At 39.9% G+C, this 20,954-nt stretch overlaps 1 protein-coding gene across 7 annotated transcripts in view; it reads left to right on the top strand.

Moving 5' to 3' along the window:
• DOCK10 (dedicator of cytokinesis 10) overlaps positions 1-20,954 on the top strand; it is a 241,489-nt gene that overhangs the window by 163,652 nt on the left and 56,883 nt on the right. For all 7 annotated transcript variants that reach the window (XM_036253285.1, XM_036253284.1, XM_036253282.1 and 4 more), the window contains 13 exons: positions 1,051-1,272; positions 1,468-1,590; positions 2,509-2,591; positions 7,898-8,020; positions 10,749-10,828; positions 12,610-12,797; positions 13,293-13,358; positions 15,313-15,405; positions 17,550-17,673; positions 17,867-17,988; positions 18,363-18,449; positions 19,082-19,174; positions 19,607-19,725. In XM_036253285.1, the coding sequence (XP_036109178.1) occupies positions 1,051-1,272; positions 1,468-1,590; positions 2,509-2,591; positions 7,898-8,020; positions 10,749-10,828; positions 12,610-12,797; positions 13,293-13,358; positions 15,313-15,405; positions 17,550-17,673; positions 17,867-17,988; positions 18,363-18,449; positions 19,082-19,174; positions 19,607-19,725 (1,523 nt within the window). The remainder of the gene's footprint in view (positions 1-1,050; positions 1,273-1,467; positions 1,591-2,508; positions 2,592-7,897; positions 8,021-10,748; positions 10,829-12,609; positions 12,798-13,292; positions 13,359-15,312; positions 15,406-17,549; positions 17,674-17,866; positions 17,989-18,362; positions 18,450-19,081; positions 19,175-19,606; positions 19,726-20,954) is intronic.

The raw sequence follows: 20,954 nt of genomic DNA, 5'->3' as shown, positions 1-20,954 counted from the left end.
CAGGGAAAATAATAAGGATTTTTTTCTCTGACCTTCAATGTGTTTGTGTTCCTGCCTGAGTTATTTGTGTGTAATTTTTGCATTTTTCAACTCTTGGCAGACTACCACTACCACAAATCAGGAGTTTTTGCGAAATAAATTAAATTGGTAAAATATAAAACTTTTGGTTTTTTCATTACAAAAATAATTTATTGAATTTCATTTTTTACGTATTGTTCTGTTCTGTTTCTAGCAGTAAGGCAGCTGATAGATATTGCTAATACTAAGCCATTAAACTAAAACCTTTGTTATAAGCTAGCCATATCACTTCATTTCAAAGAGCAAGAGAAACCTGTTAACCATTCAGTACAATCCACAGCATAAGTGAGTCTACAACGATGAACTATGTCATTTGTTTTTTGTGTATAGCCTGCTTGACCACAGAATACTGGCAGATGATTGGCATCAAATTAAAATTAAGTAACATAGCCTGGCTGGTGTGGCTCAGTGGTTGAGCATTGACCCATGCACCAAGAGGTCCTGGTTCGATTATTTTTCAGGGCACATGACCAGGTTGAGGGCCTGATCCCCAGTGGGGGCATGCAGAAGATGGCCAATCGATGTTCTCTCTCATCGATGTTTCTATCTCTTTACCCCTCTCCCTTCCTCTTTCTCTAAAAAAAAAATTCAATAAAGAAAAAAAAATTTTCAATAAAATTAAGTAGCATAAACAAAAGTAAAAAACGTTATTTTTTTGTAAGCACATTGCAGCCTTAGATGCTTATAGATAATTACATGTATAATTATTCATACACATGTATGTACACATGTGTAATGTGTGTGAAACTACATATGCATAGATTTGTTTATTTTAGTCCTTGTTTTATTTGATCTGTTGCCTTTGATGTTTTTCTAGTTGAAAAGCTATTCATTCTTGAATATTCTTTAGTTTCTGTGATACTCTGGCAGCATTTAGAATTTTTGAGCAGGTTAGGGGTTTGAGGGGGATCTTTTTATTTGTCTGTTTGGTCAGTTTTTGTCAAAACCATCGGTTCTCTCTTTCTCCCGCAGATTGAGCCTTTTTTCGTGAGCGTGGCACTGTATGACCTCAGAGACGGCAGGAAGATGTCCGCGGATTTTCACGTGGACCTAAACCACACTGCCGTCAGGCAGATGCTCTCGGGGGCGTCCGTGGCTCTGGAAAACGGAAACATCGACACGGTCACCCCGCGGCAGCTAGAAGAACCGCGTGTCAAGGGATTTCCAGAGGAATGGCTGAAATTTCCGAAGCAGGTTGCACTGTTTCCACGTGGTGGGAGGGAAAACGTGGTCTCCTTGTTACCAATCCCCCAAGTAAGAGGGGCAGTTGCCCAAAAAAATGTCCTTACAGCTGTTCTTCCCAAAAAAAGGTGGGATTTTGTAAATGTCTTCAGTGTGGTTTCCTAGATGCTTATTAGTTTATTAATCCTAACATTTGTTTGTACATAGGCCATATTCTCTGTAAGCAATCCACATTCTGACATTGTTTTGGTGGCCAAAATCGAGAAAGTTCTGACGGGAAACATTGCCAGCGGGGCTGAGCCTTACATTAAGAACCCAGACTCTAACAAGGTAAGTGCGTCATCTTTTCCACGCGGAATTCCAGTGGGTTTCAGGAAATAAAATCTCAGTCTGATGAATCAGCCAGTCTGATCAATTTAATTCTCAAAATGTTTGCTTAGTGAAATGAATATTCATCAGGAAAATTTTAAAGTATATATTCTTGGTTTATGTTTGATTAAGCTTTTTCTGGCTTTTGATGATCTACTCGTAGAAAGAAATTTAAATGTGCATAAAGTTTTAACTCCAAGGATTGACGTGTTAGCAATAATGAAAAGTTAGGATTAATCTGACAGTTTAGGCCAGATCTATGAGCAGATTTATGAGATTAGAACAGATTTATGAGATTCAGGGTTTGGCAAGTAATGATGTGTGGACCAAATCCAGCCTGCCACCTGCTTTGTAAATAAAGTTTTGTTGAAACACAGTCACGCTCATTCATTCCTGGATCGTCTATGGCTGCCTTCCTGCTACAACGGCAGAGTTAAGAAGCTGTGACAGAGACCGTATAGCCCAGTATATTTACTGTGCGACCCTTACAGAATAATCTTGCCGACCTCTGCCAGAACAAATAAAAGAAAACACAGGACAGACTGTGACTGTTAACTTGACAATACTCTCCACTCAATAGTTTAAGGTTTTTGAAGTCAGAAGAAAGGAAAGAAGTTGGTATTCCAAAACAAGGGTATTTTCTACATTTGAAATTTCCAAACTAGAAAAAAAAAAAAAAACATAAACCAAACTACTGTATTCAGTAGTTTGAACACAGAAACTGTCATCTCGCTCTTTAAGAGGCTCATCCAGGGGCCAGTAAGGCGGAATTCCACTGAGTTTCAGTGAAAGATAACACAGAGAAGTATTTGTTAGTATTTTACACGGGCAGTTTGTAAAGTGATGTTCTAAACCACATATTATGTACTTTTCCCTTAGTATGCACAAAAGATACTCAAATCCAACAGGCAATTCTGCAGCAAGTTGGGGAAATACCGCATGCCCTTTGCCTGGGCAGTGAGGTAGGTTGAAAATCGCAACCAACAGAATAGAAATGCATTTCTAGTCTGCATTGGAAGCTTCAGGTTTTTTGTTGTTGTTGTTTTTTTGTTTGTTTGTTTGTTTTTTAATCCTCATCCGAGGACATTTTTCCATTTTTTGTACAGACAGAGTGGGAGGGAGGGAGAGGAAGAGAGAGAGAGGGAAACATCGATGTGAAAGGGACACATCGAGTGGCTGCCACCCGCACGACCAACCAGGGCCGGGGACAAACTGCAACCGAGGTACATGCCCTTAGCGGGAACTGAACCTGGGCCTCTCCGGACCTCAGGTGGACGCTCTAACCGCTGAGCCAAACCGGCCAGGGCGGAAGCTTCAGTTTTGAACACCTCTGTGTTACTTGTTATTGTGTTATTGCGTTACGGTGTTACCTAGAATAATGCTAATGTGTTCATCTTTATAAACACCTGCTCCCCAGAAATGTGTTTTGCAAGACAATTTAGCAAGACAACTCATAATAGACTGGGACCGTGACATGGGTACAGTGTGGCCTGACCAGGTGTACTATGGGTTCTTGGTAGGATCAAATCAAAGTCACAACTTGTTTATTATATATATATATATTTGGTTTCTCAAACACCTGACATTATATGATCCCTGAGAGTTTGGTGTGCATAAACTTCAGATGGACTCGCTCTGATTTCTTAGGCAGCGGCATATTTTTATCTATGCGTAGAGCACAGGTCTGTATGGGGCTGTCTAGATGAAACCATCAGATTGATCAGTGAAATTCTCTTTGATTTCGGTGCCAATTAGCATAGCTAAATGTATCAGTAGCAGTTGATGCTGATAGAAATGACGAGTTATGTGGACATTGATGGTGGTATCATCCTCCTGGAAATAGAACCTCGGCATAAAGAACAAAAATGGCTCTTTGGATCTACTCAAATACCCGTCATTATCCTCCTCCTCAATCTCTTTGCATCTTTATTAGTATGAGAATTTCTTAAAGGAGGAAGAGCCTAGCTTAGACATAGGGGAAAAAATAGTCAGCAGTGCACAAACCAAATGAGTAAAAGTGCGACAGAATGAGACAGCCTATTGAAGATTCATTTGAATGTTGATAACGTTGTCCCAATGGCAGTAACTAAAATCCAGAAGGAAGAGAGAACCTGTGACTTATGCCATGTTTAGGTCTCCCCGTCCCCAGCGAAGACCATAGCCAGAGTAAACTCACCCATATGTGCTATCGTTTTGAAGGTGTTACTTCCAGTTGGGACAGGTAAGTGCAGGGAAGAGAAATGTGGAAATCTGGGCAGCAGTAAACCAACGTTTGGGCTCACACAGTCTGCAGGGGCTCGTAATAGGGGGGAAGGAAACCGGCCAAGGAGTTTACAGAGGGTCCAGATCAGGCCACCACTGATAATGTGTAACTTCGGGCAGGTTTCCTTCCCGATTCCCAGGGTCCCCGTCTACAGAAGGAAGTTGGCAACACCTGCTTGTGGGCAGTAGGTACCATGGCAGGGGCAGATGCACATGGCTTAAAGCAGATCATAAATATCACCGTATTTCCCTTTGCCCACTCTCCTCCAGGGACAATTAATGCCAGGATATTCTGCATGAAAAATATGTGAGTGAGATATATTGAACCCTCTGTGATAAATTTCATGGTTTTTATTTCTCATAAACTTCAAAAAAAAAAGGATAACTGGTCATTTGTGTGCTCTACTTTTTCATATTGATAAATATTCTCAGCAGTTCTCACAAGAAAACCTATTGGGACAAATAGAAGCAAAATATTCCTTAGCAGAAGTGAAATATTCCAATACAGCAAAATTGCAATGATGGACATATTTTCTCTTTAAGGGGCCAATGTTGTTCTGGGGTTTTAGAACCAGGCATTTTAGGGCCAGAGCTGGGTTTGAAATCTCAACTCTGTTTACTAGATAAGTGAACTTAGGCAAGTACTTATGGTCTGTATTTACCTGTCATTTTTTAAAAAAAAATTTAAAACAATTTTTTTAAGAGAGAGGAAGGGAGGGGATGGAGAGACAGAGAAACATTGATTGAAAAGAGAAACATGAATCAGTTGCCTCCTGTACACACCCTATCCTGGGATCAAACCCACAACCTGGGTATGTGTCCTGACTGGGAATCAAACCTGCCACCGTTTGGTGTGTGACATAATGCTCAACCAACTGAGCCACATCAGCCAGGGCTACCTCAATTTTTTAAATGTGCTATAGAAGAATGATAATACCTAATTTACTCTTGCAAGGATTAATGAGCACAGATGTGTACCCAACAAAAGATACCCATTATTAGAAGTCATTATTCTCACATGAGTATTATGATTTGTGGAGATCACATTCACCTCACAAGTCTCCCTTTATAGTACATTTTTTGGCAATGAAAAATAATGTGAGAGAAACAAATAAAAGAATTACCCATCACAAGCAGTAAGGAGAAGTAACGATCCTATTTTCAAGTTCTCTAGTAAAATATGTTCGAAGAAAGACCGATGGAGTTTCTAGGGAAGCTGACAATATTACCAACTATTAAAGTAATTATGTCTAGGACAGGAAAACCAACAAAACCACAAGCTCATGCTACATGAATGCCATGCCTTATGAGTGGTTTGGTTGTAGGTTAGAGAACCATATATGCCACTAATTTCTGTATATAAATATATGCTTTCGATTTATATAGACATCTCCAGCAACCGAGGGAAAAAAAAAGGTTAGCAGTACAGTTCTAAAGATTTTATGTTAGATCATTTCCATTATCTAACCACAAAAATAAATATCAGATGCAATCAAAGATTTTAATTTTCCCTTTATGATGTGGAAATTGCTTCAAATAAATGTTGACCGAATCAAAGGACGGCTCGTTGTTATTCATGTCATTTTGACGTAAGCTAGGTTCCTGACAGATTTCAATACCCTATCGATACTGCTCATTCTCTGGCTACTACTCCTTTCTGTTATATTTTCTAGATTGCCATTTTCTTCACAGTATAGCTTTGAGTGTACCCTAAAACACGTTGGCCCTTAAAATCACTGTCACTAAAGAAGGTAGAATAACAGTTTAGCTTACGACCATGTTTTGACCCCGATCTAGCCATCTTACCCACTGCAACGCACTGCTCATTGCTGTAAAAAATCTTATCTGAAATTAACTTGTTGCATGTTCTAATCTTTGACACCAGCTGGGGTGCCATTTTACAGTAAAAATGTTTATCTTTGGGGAAGGTAGGTAAAGAAAATGCACGCCAGCGGCTACATGGAGTGTTTTGCATTCATTGATTCAGGAGAAAATCAACCTTTACAAACATATCATGTTGTAAAATGGAACCCTCCCCATGCATATTACCCCCAGAATCATAGGTGCCCTAAATCCTTGCCAAGACTGTTATTTCTTTTACTCTGTTTCATGCAATGTTCTAAATGGGCTGGCGCACAACACTGGATCTTCTCTACAATTAAATGAGATGAAAATAACATTTTATTTTTGTATCTCTATACTTCGAGAAGGTACACAGGGCAACAACATCCCCAACAAATGGTTGGTCAACCTCTGTTTGAATCCTTCCAGGGACAAAAAGTCGAGTGCCTTCCACTGTGGTTCTTTCTGTGGTTCTACTGATTTGATCAGTCATTTTGTGACAAATATTTTTAAACTGCCTGGCAATCACTTTAATATTTTGTCTTCCATAGACACCAAAAAATATGCCCAGTTCTCTCTGTACATAGTAGCTATTCATACTGCTTATGAATGAAGCTCTCAGGTACACCGAAGGTTCTTTTTCTTTAGGCTAAACATCTCATTTCCTTCAAACGTACCCCAAATGGGATGATTCTGAGACCCTCACCATATACTGATCATTGCTCAACTGTGGCAACTGGAATGAGGCACCATGTCCCAAACACCCTGAATCCATCTGCATACATGAGTCAGTTCTGTGTTCTCTTGCCAATTAGCATATTTATGAAGCAAGAACAGGGTGTCTGGTACTGTAAGCAGCACTTCCTGGTGCTGTGCTCCTAATTGTTTTTACAGTGTGTCCAATGTAAGTGAGCTATTTCTAGAACAGAGTTGTGGATAAGAGCGAAAACGGGTTGTACAACTCATGTCTATCAATATATTTGCAGTGTCTGGTTAATATTTTTTTAAATCCTGTTCAAGCTCTGTTCATCTCTCCCATGTTGGGAAACACATCATATTTGTTTCAACATGCCACATACTCGTACAAGCCCTGTATTATATTCAGATAAAAATAATCTTCACGTTAAAACTTTTCATTCTGCTTCCTCAGTGTTATCCGATAGCGGACCTTTTTTTGCCTCAGTACTTAACAGAGAAAAATGAGAAGACAGATTGAAGGACTCTAAAAATATAATTCTGATAAATTTCTGGCACATTTTCTATATTAGTTAACATTAAAGATCTATGATCGGATATCCATTTAAATGGCCATTTCAGCCTGAGCATTGAAACCTTTGGTTAATTTCAAGAGTAATAAAATAGCCTCGTTAAGGTCCTCAAGCTAGGAGAAATAAAAATTCAGCATTTCTCTAACATTAGAGAAAAATCAATTACACATGCGTCTGATTTTCTTTGGTAGGCAGAGCATGACAAATGATGAAGAGAAGCTGACATTGACGGTGCTGTGTATACTCACTTGTCAGCAAGTATTGCCTGCCATCACTATATCACTTGGATGAAAACAATTTATGTATTTTAACTGAATCTATGTAGTTCCACTGAAATGGATCAAGGAAGGAAGTAAATGATTTAGATTCATGGTAGTCCCATTATTTAATTCTGACTCCATTTTATTTTTGTTTCTGTCGTAAAATTTGGAACTTGGGCACATTTATCTCCATGACAATGTTTCAACAGTCTGGCCCTCTGAACCCATATTCATATTCTTATCCCCTTATCCCTTTTCTTATACTTGTAAAACCTAATGGCACCAGCCAAACTGAAGTGGCCCTGGCTTGCTCAGGAAATAGTGAACATGTTCCTTTCCTTTCAATGTCCCTAGTACTCAAAGGTTTGATATGTTACTAAATTATAAATAAATGTGGTTATAAGATGGGCTGCTGTCACTTTAGATACTGAGTTGAAAATAAAAAGTCAAATATAAATATAGTGTTTAAATGAAACTTTTGTCTAAGAAGTTTTCTTGTATTTTTATTTTGTATGTTTTATATAATGGAAGTTGTTTCCATTATAAATGGGAAGCTAAACATTTTAATCAGCTTAAAAACATAACTCAGTAAACACTATCCAAATGCCAACCTAAATAAATATTCTTTTCTTTCAGATCAGTATTTAAGGACAACCAGGGAAATGTGGACAGAGACTCAAGATTTTCACCATTATATAGACAAGAAAGTAGCAAGATTTCAACCGAGGACCTACTTAAACTTGTGTCAGATTATAGAAGGTAGGATGTTTTGGGTACTCTTGAAATTGACATAAATCAGCTCCATTGCTACTATTAATTTGTAATTTATGCATAAACAATACTTTATTACCTTATTCTCAAGTGTCTAAATTCCTCCAGAATACAGATGTTTTGCATATGACTTCACATATGCCCAAATGATATCCTCAAGAGTATACTGACCATAATTATATGGAAGGAGTGTGGACCATTAAACGATGTCAGTTATTCATTGCTATGTAACAAATCACCTCAAAACTTAGTGACTTAACGATAACAGTATCACTTATTTTACTCTTGAGTCCATAATTTGAGCATAGCTAGATGAGGGGCATCAGCTGGGCAAGGTCAACTAGAGCCAGAGGATAGACTTTTAAGGTGGCTCCTTGCATGACTCCCAAGTTGCTACTGGCTGTTGACTGAGAACTCACTGGAGCTGTAGGCTAGAGACTTTGGTCTTATCCATGGGACCCTCTCCACGAGCTACTATGGTTTTCTCATGGCTGGGTTCTAAAAGTAAGTATATCGAGAGACAGAAAATGATAACTGCCAGTTTCTTAAGACTGGAGCTGAGAACGTGCCCCAGTGCCGTGTCTGCCATACTATGCTATCAAGTTGTCACAGAGCCTAGATCCAAAGGAAGGGGACACAGACACCACTAAATGGGAGGAGTGTTCAGGAACTTTAGAACTATGTTTTGCAACTTTACAGAGCAATTCATTGCTGTGAATGCAATAATTCATATTTCCATCATTCAAATACTTTGGGACAAAATGATGGAAGTTAGTGCTAGAAAAGGAAAAATACAAAGCCACATTTTAAAAATTAATCACCATACAATCACTGTCTTATGACAGGATCTTTCATGACCAACGATTTATCTTAAATGATTAGTCCCCTGATACACAGGCGATTCTTGTACCCTTCCCTCTTCTCCCAAATGTTAACTTTCTGCCTCTCCTACCTCAGAGTCAACAATCCACTACCCATTAACTTTGTATATCCAAAACAGAATTAGCATATTACTATGAAACAAGCATGATTATCTTTTCTGTATCTTCAATAGAAGATGTGTTTCTATTGTAAGCAAAGTTTTACCAATGTTTTTGTTTGGTTCTGGAAAGTAATCAAACCTTGGTAAGCGAAATAAAGGTGAGGAGTGAAGTCCTGGAGGAGGCCCTGAACCAAGGGTACTTCTTTGTGATGTATTTATATTGGGAGATCACGCCCCTTGATTTAATCAACCTCTCTGAGCCAAACCCCCACCACGGCCTTCCCACAACTACTAAGCGGAAATTAATAGTGCTTTTTCTCTTCACTTTCTTGCCAATGTACCAAAAGCATGAAAAGTTGAAATGCTGAGAAGGGAATGGTCAGAAGATCTGGGAGTAATCTGATACAAACAGGAAAAGACATTTCTCTCATAAAACCCATGTTATCAGTGTAGAGCAAAGGAAGTTCCCACTACGGCAGTTAGAGGGTGTCTAGACTACCAATGCCATACTGACGAGACATTAAATTATTTCATTGACACCTCACACCTAAGGCATTTAGTCTCTGTATTGTGCTCATAAATGTTTACCAATTAACCCTATGGGGGGGGGGGGGGACTAATTTGTACTGATGGCCAATTTCTATGGTGTAAATTCTCCTACCATTGCTGATTTCAAGATACCAATGGGGCTTTACCAAATTCAGAGTTGGGAAGAAATGTGCACGCCATTCTGTAACGTTTCCACCATACAGATAGATATAAATAACCTCAAGATCATGGATAATCTTATCACATAGTAAAATGATTAGTAAGTGATGAATTTTCAGTAGTACTTATTACCTTGGGCTTTAGTATAATTTGTTTAATGGTAAGCTTATGTAATGTCATTTTTAATAATGGTGTGTTTAACACTGGGTAGGCAAAATAACTGAAACTTTAACAATCAGTTCTCACAAGCTGGAAAGAGCTGGCTCTGACCTACCATCATAATTATTCCACCTGTCAATGTAGATTTCCTAAAAGGGAGAGCACTTGAAGTGTTATCAGCCACTTTCACTGTACTCTAAAGGAAGTTGGGCACGAAAGCTTTCATAGAGAGAGGGAAAGAAATGCAAGGACTCGAGAGTCAGGATTTAAGATTCGCAGAGTGGAGAGCAGGGATAGGCAGGAAGGGAGTGTCTGCATGCATTACAGAGGGGGAGAAGGCAGAAAGACCAAGAGCAGGGTAAGGCTCCTTGTCCTCCTTGATGGTGGGCGAAGAGGAGAAAAGCAGACTCGTCCACTTAGCATCTCTAGTGAAATCCAGTGCTGCTCTCAAAACTTCTTAAGATGCATCATGAAAGTGAATGAATCACTGAAACCAGTTCAAATACCAGTCAGTACTTTTCATTACTGAAAACTACATTTACTGTTATACTTGTTTGGTTATTTATGTAAATGTTATCAGAAGTAGGTGCAAATAAATTTAAAACATTCTTTAGTGTGTCTTTTACTTGACCCCTTCCCTGGTTTTTATTTCTATTGGCAATATCCCATAAATTTTAGTTTTCAAAATCAACTAGCTACATAAAGTCATCCACAAGATTGGCTGGGATCCTACTATCTACCTTTATCAAAGCTCAGAATTACAGTTGACTTTTTTTCTTGACAACTGGAATAATTCAGTGTGTGTGTGTGTGTGTGTGTGTGTGTGTGTGTGTCTTTGTATGTTTCCATGCTGACATACTTTCACAGGGCGGACAGAGTAAGCAAAATGCAGACCATCCCCGGAAGCCTGGATATTGCTGTTGATAACGTTCCTTTGGAGCATCCAAGTATGTTGATGATGTCATAATTTTCTTGTAGAGTTTTGACTATTTAGTGTTATTTTAGTTAGTTAGATGGCTTATTATAAAGGTTTGTTAGGTTGTTGTTTTTCCTCAAAGTTTGAGATAAATAGAATTCATTACCTTACAGAAATCAGGGGCTTCTTATCTCCTTATTAAGACAGTAAGTGGTGTAGGAAGGAACTACATTCAGAGTAACCTCCTGCTTATCTGGTATGCACCATGCACACAGCAAGGTATTAAATTATATTATTTAATCCTCAAAACCCTGAAGGGTTGCAAATGCGGAAAGTCAGTTTCAGATAGAATGATAAACTAATAAGCCATAATGGGAGAATCTATATTCTGTCCAGTTCCTCGGACTCCACAGGCACGCTGGTTCTGCCGCACTGTGCTGGGCGGAACACCTGCAGAGCCCCCGGCGCCGTGCGGACATTAGAGCTGGACCATCTTTAGACTGTTGTTACGCCGGGGGCATGTCTCTGTTTCAGACTATAGTCAAACGTCCTATTTATGTCTATGAGCATTTGAATTTCAGAAGGAGCTTTCAATAACGTATAAAGAAGAATTTCAGAATTTATTTCTGAAGTGGTGAGACCGTTTACTTTGTTTCATTATTTCCGAGTCTGCCCGTCAGTGACTTTCTCAGGGAGGCAAAGAATGAACCCAGCACCCTAGACGTAACTGTAAACAGGGGTCGGGTGCTTGCTACCGGATGTCTGAAGCACCATTAGCACCGTGAAGTTTTTTTATTCTCATCATTTTTCCAGTATCATTTTAATGTGCAACAAAATGAGGATTCTAACTTAAGCCAGGCTCCAAATCACTTTTACATCGATTGGTGTAAAGAGCAGAGGACACACCGAGCCATTTCCTCTCCCTGACCTGTGGGCGTGGCTTCCACTACCTGCGGGAAAGAGAAATAACGCGAGAGGGAGCGAGAACGCTCTCTATGTAAGGACTATGGGGCATTAGAGAAATCTGAACAAATAATAAAAATATTATGATTGATTAAAAACCACAAACCTGTAATCTGATCCCCCAGGCATGTTCCGCTAATTTTGATTTTTCGATCACAGGACGATTCCAGATGGGATCAAGGAAGGTAGAAAGTCTTGCTGTGTCAGTGTCACAGCTCCAGCTCCAAACTCTTCAGTGACAGATGTTTTTATTTGTATTTATGGTCTTTTATTTTTCAGGCTGTACCTACAAAGTTAAATTTTAAAATATTATAAAAACTGAAGAGAAAAAATAAAATAAATATAGTATCTAATATTGCAGAGGGGTTTCAGGCCTGTGTCCTGAAATCACTCCATAGGGAAAAAATGCTGTTAATTCATTTGACACTGTCAGTAACAGGCCCACTTGAACACAGTTTTGTTCTGACATATATTTATATCTGCACTGTTCGTGTAGTGTTATACTAAAGGGCAAGGAGTTGATCCTTATGTTATAAAACCTGGTGAGTGCACTCAAAGGATCAGTGGCTAAAATTTACTTTTTATATCAAGCTTAATGTAAAAAGAATTATAAATCCATCCAAAAGATTTACCAGTTTTTACCACATCAGCTTTGGTATTAAGTATACAGCTTGATTGTCTAGCATGCCTCATTTGTACAAATTTTTCATGCCAGCATAATTGAATGTCAATGGGTGTAATAGAATGGCGTTTCTGTTTTGAGTGGATTGATTTTGAAATAGGTTAAGTATTGTTCACTTTTTAAAAAATCACGTTAAATGACACACTCTCATTTTCTGATTTTTAAAGACTGTGTCACGTCGTCCTTTATCCCTGTCAAGCCTTTCAATGTGACGGCTCCACCAGAGCCCACGGTGGAGGTGGAAGAGTTTGTTTACGACTCAACAAAGTATTGCCGTCCTTACAGAGTATACAAAAACCAAATTTACATTTATCCCAAGCACCTCAAGTATGACAGCCAGAAATGTTTCAACAAGGTATCATATGTTTCTGAAGTATCATCCTCTCTCTTCACTCTCTTTAGACCACGTTAAGATGGTTTCTTGAGCATTAATATAAATTACTATAGTTCATCACTTGGCAAGAGAAAATGACTTGAAGAAAAAGCTTAATAAAGGACAATGATGAGTTTCCCCTTAAAAGTGCTTCAGGATACACAGTTATGTGACATATTAAGAACCTTTCTAAATCAGCCCTAAATAATGTTGTTCTAGGATTTTTTTAGTTTCTCGAGATACTCTGAAAATAGCATACCTGTCCCCTTTTGCTATGAGTTTTTTTTTCTTCCCTTTTAAATAATCTTTCCAAATCCTTCTGCTATGTCTGAGCACTGTGGGTGTCACCAGAAAGTATTGGGTATTGTACACCTTTCGGATTTAATTAGAAGTTACTTATTTTAGGCACTTGGATTGTTTTTTTGGTGTTATATTACAGGCCGTTCCAATTTCCATTTTCCCTCTCTGTAATTTCAGGCACGAAATATAACCGTGTGCGTTGAATTCAAAAATTCTGACGAAGAAGGTGCCAAGCCTGTGAAGGTAGGCCAAGTCCGCCCGGGCACGTGACATTAAAGGGGGTGGGCGGGTGCGTAGATTCTCTCTACCACGCAGGGGTTTTTATGTGAGTGTGGTTGAAAGAGCAATTCAACACATTTGTGTTTGTTTCCTAAGATGTACCTGACTGAATGGCCATCATTAACTAGAGCTATGAGAGATGCCAGGCCCGTGGCTCTGCTTAGCTTTGCATGGGGTAGTAAATAGGAAACCATTCTAGTTGGAGTAAATGCAAAGGTTCGCCCTAGAAAGAAGACTTTGCCGGTTTCAAAGATGAGCCTGCCTCTCGATTCAGCTGGATTAGAAAGACCACTCCAGCTGCTCTCCGTGTGGCCCGTGCAGGGGCCGCTGCACACTGGCCCCCGACAGTGGGCGGTGGGATGCTCGTGTCTAAGGGGGTGCGTGAGGCCTGAGGAGCTGGGGAATGGCCCTGGGACTTGGGTCCAACTTGTTGGTCGTGTGATTTCATTAGATCAATAAAACTAGGAGCTTTGTATGAACTGTGCTGTTTTAACCTATAAAGCTGCACCTGGATGGCATTTTTCAGAGTTCATATTTGATATAAACTGCTTTTATTTTAGGGGCTTCAGACATAAAATAGCCTATAAAAATAGAGAGAAAAATTGTCTCTAGTTGGCAGGTGGCCACGTCTTCCCAGTTTCAGTGAATTGGAGGAATGAGATAGTAAAGGACAAAAGCCATTGCTAACTAAGCCCCACAATTATCTGAGATCGTCTCTGAGAGCCCTCTGTCAGCTGCCAATTGAGTTCTCTGTGGTGAGAAGGTCTGTAGCATTATTCAGAAGAACAGTAATCAATGTGAGCGATCGAATGAATCACGCAGCAAAGAGACTTCTTTAAAATAATCTCGAGCACAGATTCTCCGTTCCACAATAGCATTAGCATCGGGAGAGAGAAGAAATGGAGCGCAGTGGAGTTGCCAGACACACGAAGGCAGTGACCAGAGGGCAGCCCCCCAGGCCTGTGAGAGCGGAGCCCTGCGGAAACCGCTGGGCGGGAGGGACAGTGGCGGGTGTGGTCCCCGGGGCACTGCACTCTGCAGCTCCGCACGGATTCGGCAGACACCAGGAGAAGCAGCCTGAGCCCTTGGCTACAGGGGTGTTTATTTATTTATTTTTTAACCCTCACCCAAGGGTGTTTTTCCATTGATTTTCTGATAGAGTGGGAGTGACTTTGGGAGAGAGTGGGGGGGGGGAGAGAGAGAGAGAGAGAGAGAGAAATATTTCTGCGAGAGAGACACATTGATTGGTTGCCTCTTGCACAACCCCAACCAAGACCGGGGATCAAAATGCAACCAAGGTACGTGCCCTTGACTGGAATTGAACCCACTACTCTTTGGTCTGAGGGCCAGTGCTCTAACCGCTGAGCCAAACCGGCCAGGGAAAGGCTACAGGAGCTTTCAGACCGCATGACTCGGAAGTGCCACGTCACATCCCCTGGCCCGATTAGGGGCTGGGATACCACGGGAATGCAGTGTGGTGGAGCCTGGAATCAGCTCTCTCCTTCCTGCTCCCCATTCTTGGGTGGCGGCTGGCATGTCAAGGGTCCAACCAAGCCTTGTGGTCACCCTGCTGATTGTCTCAAACTTCAGGCCGGTGCTGGATACCTGCAGGAATCAGATCTTATCTCCTAGTAATCAGAAGTTAGGCCGTGATCTGATGTGGGTGTTCAGTGTCCATGTACTATCTACGTGATGAATTAAAGCCTTCAGACTCTTCTTCGGCAGCACCCCATTGTATAATCAATACAGGGCAGCAGGTCCAAGGAGTTTGAGGTTAATTAGATGTCAGCTAAGCCTGGCAAGTTATTACAAAATTCATCTTGGTCCCGGGATTGCTATCTGAAGAGTTGTGGCCTTTTATGTGCTCAAGGTTCATTTCAGACACTCATAATTATGCGACTCGTAACTTTTTAAACAGTGTATTTATGGAAAACCTGGAGGGCCCCTCTTCACCACAGCCGCCTACACAGCAGTTCTGCACCATTCCCAGAATCCGGATTTCTCAGACGAGGTAAGGGCTGGGCCTCCACTGTCCCAGCTGCTCCTGAAACTCTGTAAGTGGGCCAGGTAACGCACAGCGATAGTCACCCAGACCACACCTCAGGCTGAGGACACGCCTCGGCAGACGTTGGCTTAACCAAGATTTAGACGTTACGTTAATTGACCATTACTCCAAAAGCATGTTGCAAATTCCATTAGTTCGGCCCAGAATTGTCTTTTAAAAATGTGACTTTTTTGTTATCATTCTTTTTTTTTTTCTTTATTGATTTTAGAGAGAGAGAGAGAGAGAAACATCAATGAGAGAGAACATCCATTGGCTGCCTCCTGCATGCCCCCCACTGGGTATCAGGCCCACAACCTGGGCATGTGCCCTGACCAGGAATTGAACCGGCAACCTCTTGGTGCATGGGTTGACACTCAACCACTGAGCCACACCAGCTGGGCTGGTATCATTCTTTTCAAGGGAAAATAATTTAGTTTATTTTACTTCTCTGGTCACTATAATGAAGATTGTGTTAGATAGCTTTTACCAGTCCATTCCATATCATAATGAAAAGAACAAAGGAATACGTAGAGTATGAGCCTGCACTATTGCTCATAACCTGTGTGAACTTGAGTGACCTTAGGCATGGAACAAGACCTGCCCTGGACAATGCTCAAGTCTCTCCTATTCCATGGGTTAAAAGAGAAAATTTCATTCTATTGCATTGTTAATCATTGTATATTTTGAACTGTATTCTGGCTTTTTTTTAACCAGGAGCATGCTGGTATATAAAGACGATGTAAGCTTGCAAACCATTACAAGTCAAGACTTCTCAAACTTTATCATGTGTCAGAATCACCTGGAAGGCTTGTTAAAACACAGATTATTGGAAGCTACCCCAGATTTTTAGATGCCATATATCTAGAGTAGGACCTGGGAATTTGCATTTCTAACAAGTTGCCAGGTGATGTGATGCTCCTAGTAGTTCCAGGGACAACACTTCGTTAATCAGTGTATCACATTCTTTCCTGAACAATGTCAAAGCAATTAGATACATACATAGACACACAGAGAGTCTGTTAAATAAGCTGGTGAATAATTTGCGTGGCTCTCTATCACCTTATTGCTTGATCTGACTATTGTGGAAAGACTTAGTTGCTGATGTTGAATGGAATGCAGTTTACCTACATGGGACCCTGGGATCCCAGTGTGACGTGATGATCAGAAGATGTGGGCCCTGGTCCTGGAAGATCCTGTTACTGACGAGGCCATAATCTCAGTGACTCAAAGCCCACTCACTAATCTGTCTCACCTTGGCTCCTACCTCTCTGTCACCCTACTCACGAGGCTATTGGGGGAGTAAATGGAATGTGTATGACAGAGGTTTGGAAACTCCAAAGCACGATAAAATATATAGTGTTTCAAAACACTTCTTTCCAGAAATATGGCGTATGCTCTTCATTAAGTGCATTCTTAACCTACATCAATTTTGTTTTATGTTTATTCAGAAGCATGATATCTACAGTGTGACCTCTTCATAAAATGACTTGTCACTTAGTTACCACAATATGCATTTTATACAATATACAACCTACATTTTTGTTATTTTTTAAAAGTGATAACCGAATGCTTAAGTTATATCATTTATTATTGCCACGTTTCTCAGCAATGAGCTTGTGATTGCCTGGGGATCTTACTCAGATTCTGGCTCCATATGGCTGGGATCGTATCTAAGACTCTTCATTTCTAATGAGCTCCCAAGAGAGGCTCGTGCACCTAGTCCATGCACACCCATTGGGGGGCAAAGAATTACTGTTCTCTCATTTTGTGTCCCTTGACCATAGGGCCTCAGTTTGTGCCTTGTTTACATTCTACACGTATGTCCGTGTGTGTGTGTTTAATCCATGCTAGTACATAAATTATCTAATGAGACATACTAGGTATTCTAAATTATCATCATCCACCACAATAAAAAAGTAAAAATATCAACATCTTAACACATTACTGCTAGCAGGATGGGAACTGATTGAGAGTTAAGTCATTACTTCTGACACTAACTAGTGAACGTCGACCTAGATTTCAGTTGAAGAACTTTTCAAAGAATTTTGTCTTGCTCTGACCCTGGGCAAATGATTTTAATCTCATTCTAGCTATTATCTCTGTCATTGTAGGTGAAAATTGAGCTACCAACAAAACTCCATGAGAAGCACCACATTCTGTTTTCTTTTTATCATGTCACCTGTGACATAAATGCGAAAGCGAACACCAAAAAGAAGGAGGCTCTGGAAACACCAGGTGCTGACCGGAAGCAATCTGAGATAGCTTTGCGTGTCCTCTGTTGGACTCGAATTGGAGAGTATTTTAAACACTCTGATTTATTCAGTTGTTTTGGTGAAGTTTTGTATTCGTGAATGATAAATAACTATTTTTTCTCCTCACCATAGAGGTGTGTACTCAGACGTTTTCTCTTTGTTGTTTCTCTGCACAGTTGGCTATGCGTGGCTTCCTCTGATGAAACATGATCAGATAGCTTCTCAAGAGTACAATATCCCAGTAGCTACAAGCCTGCCTCCTAATTACTTAAGCTTTCAAGATTCTGCAAGTGGAAAGGTATTGAAGGATGTATAATTTAAGAGAAAAAAATACATGAGCTAAATGGCATGAGGTTATCTTCTTACTGCTGTTGAAACTAACCCAACCTGTGGTTAGGCATCCATTGTAATTGTGAACCAAGTGCACCTACAATATCGTAAATATCTTGTTTGCTTTATGGCCAGTAGAAATGATCTATTAGCAGTGATTCCCTGATACCATATTGGTCTCCTTCACCAATATTGCCAGATGTGTTTGCATCTTTTATGTTCTATCTCTATAGTAATGTAAGATTTATGGATCAAGATGGCAATTTCACATACACTAAATAACCTGTGTACCTGCTGTTTTCTCAAACTGCCACGGTGACGGTAACAAACTCTTTGTTGCAGCATGGTGGGAGTGACATGAAATGGGTGGATGGTGGCAAACCACTTTTCAAAGTATCAACATTTCTTGTGTCAACAGTGAATACTCAGGTGAGCATGATGTCTGAAAGGTCAGTATCTTCTCCAACACATGGAATCATAAAGTGTCCTCTATATTTGCGGGAGGAGACTCACTGTTTCACAGGGCGTCAGAAGAGCTGGTGATTGAAAAGGAAGAATGTTGGCGGCATCATTATAGGCCTCTCCCAGGGGAGATAGAACATCCTAGGTCATAGAATTCCAGGCACCAAAATATCAGAGTGTATTTATCAAGATGACACGGTCCTTGGAAGATGGTTTGCTTCCACTGACAACACCCAAGTGTTAGAAATGTAAAATGTTAAAAATAAAGACTGTGGATCTCAACATTAAGTCTAATTCCCAAGGCCTGGCCCAAGGGGAAGGCTGTGACGTCAGCAGAACTGCATTTGGGAACTACCTCAGTCAATTTCTAGCGTGGTGACCCGGGACAAGGCACTTCACCCCAGCATTTCTCTTTTCTCATCAGGAAAATGATAACAAAATCTCTCTATCCAAGGGTATGGTGGTGATCAAAGTGAGAACTTGAGTGACCTTAGTTTTCAAATGCCCGAGGCCCCTCCAGCCCTGTGCCTCCCTTTACCGGGATTGCCACACAGCTAACGTGTCATCAAAAATGAACACTTCTGTTTTTGCTGTTTCAGGACCCGTATGTGAATGCATTTTTCCGAGAGTGCCAAAAAAGAGAGAAAGATATGTCTCAGTCACCTACCTCGAATTTCATCCGCTCTTGTAAGGTAACGTGGCATGCGCATCATTTCCATGCTCTTCGGGGGAGAGATGGGCAAGAGGGACCTTTGCAATTTTCACTGAATAACAAACTAAGAGGTAATCATCATTGAAGAATCTTAAATGCCTTATCAATTCAGAGAGTCGATGATTTTATTTCACAATTCCTGAATAGTTTCTGTCTGTGGATTAATGAACAAACAAAAGTTAATGTTTCAAAGTAATAATTGGACATTAAAACCAATTGATTTGAAATTAGTTTTTTTTTTTTTTAATTATCATCCTTGCCATGTTACCCCCATACCTGCACACTGTGCAAATGCAAGGAGACCAAGGCCAGATACAGGGGAGCTCCCAAATTCATGTTCAAGTTTGGGAAATCATCAGAATACACTTTAAATTTAATCAGTTCTCTTTTGTTTCCTGTCAATTTACTACAGAACTTATTGAATGTGGAAAAGATTCATGCAATCATGAGTTTTCTGCCTGTAATCTTGAACCAGCTCTTCAAGGTTTTGGTACAGAATGAGGAAGACGAAATATGTACAGCGGTAACCAGGTATCCATAACACGGCCCTAGGAGAAGAGATTCTGTTGTCTGTGGTTACACAGAGCTTTGGTTATAACTGAACTGCCAGCTCACTGAATATGCTTGCCTTTCACGTGAACATATGTCTCAAATTTAAGTGTTCTCACTCTTGACTTTTTACCTTCTAATCATCTATTGTTGTCATTTGACTAAAATAGTAGATCTCTTTTTCAGCTGCTCTTTCTCATGTTTAGTTAAACTTTTCATTTTGAAATAATATAGATTTGCATGTGGTTGTAAGAAATAATGCAGTGGGATCCCATGATCCCTTTACCCAATTTACCCCAAAGGCAACATCTTGCAAAACTGTAGTACAGTAGCACTACCAGTATACAGTAGCACTACCAGGATATTGACATTGATAGACTCAGGATACAGAACATTCCATCACCACAGGGATTCCTCCTGTTGCCCCTTTATAATCACAACTACTTCCCTGTCATCTCCACCCCACCCCTTATCCCTGGCAACTAGTAATTGTTCTCCATCTCTAAAACTTTATTATTTCAAGAAATAACAAATTTTATATACACATATATATTTATATATGCAATTCTTCATCTATATATCTATAGATGTATCTACTGATAGGTGATAGATACATAGATGATAGATAGATAGATAGATAGATAGATAGATAGATAGATAGATGATAGATGGATGATAGAACCATATAGTATAATAGTATATAACCTTTGGGGATTTTTTTTTCCACTCAGAATAATTCTCTGCAGGGTCATCCAGGTAGTTGTATCTATCCATAGTTCCTTTATTTTTATTTCTGAGTAGAATTCCATACCACAGTGTTTAACAGTTCACCTGCTGAATGAATCTAGGTTGTTTCCAGTTTGGGGTAGATTTGAGGTAAACATAAGTTCTCATTTCTCTAAAAGTAATATTAGCCCAGTATAACTGCTGGGTTGTATGTGAGCTGCATGTGTAGTTTTTAAGAAAATGTTGGATTGTTTGTTTTCCACAGTGGCCGTACCACCTCACATTCCCACCAGATCATTTTCATTTTTTTTTTAAATATTCTATGTTTTTCAACTATTCTCACTCTAAATTTGTCTATACTACACATCCTTTCAACATTACTAGTCTGTCTAGTGACTTTGGCGGTAACAGTTTCCTCTTTAGAGAGATCATGTTTTGAATGAATTATTGAATCATATATTCATAATGTTCATTTAAAAAAAATT

Source organism: Molossus molossus, unplaced genomic scaffold (assembly GCF_014108415.1).
Source record: "Molossus molossus isolate mMolMol1 unplaced genomic scaffold, mMolMol1.p scaffold_m16_p_11, whole genome shotgun sequence".
NCBI classification, from domain to species: domain Eukaryota; kingdom Metazoa; phylum Chordata; class Mammalia; order Chiroptera; family Molossidae; genus Molossus; species Molossus molossus.
The sequence above is the reverse complement of the archived record's forward strand: the minus strand, read 5'-3'. Positions and strand labels throughout refer to the sequence as shown.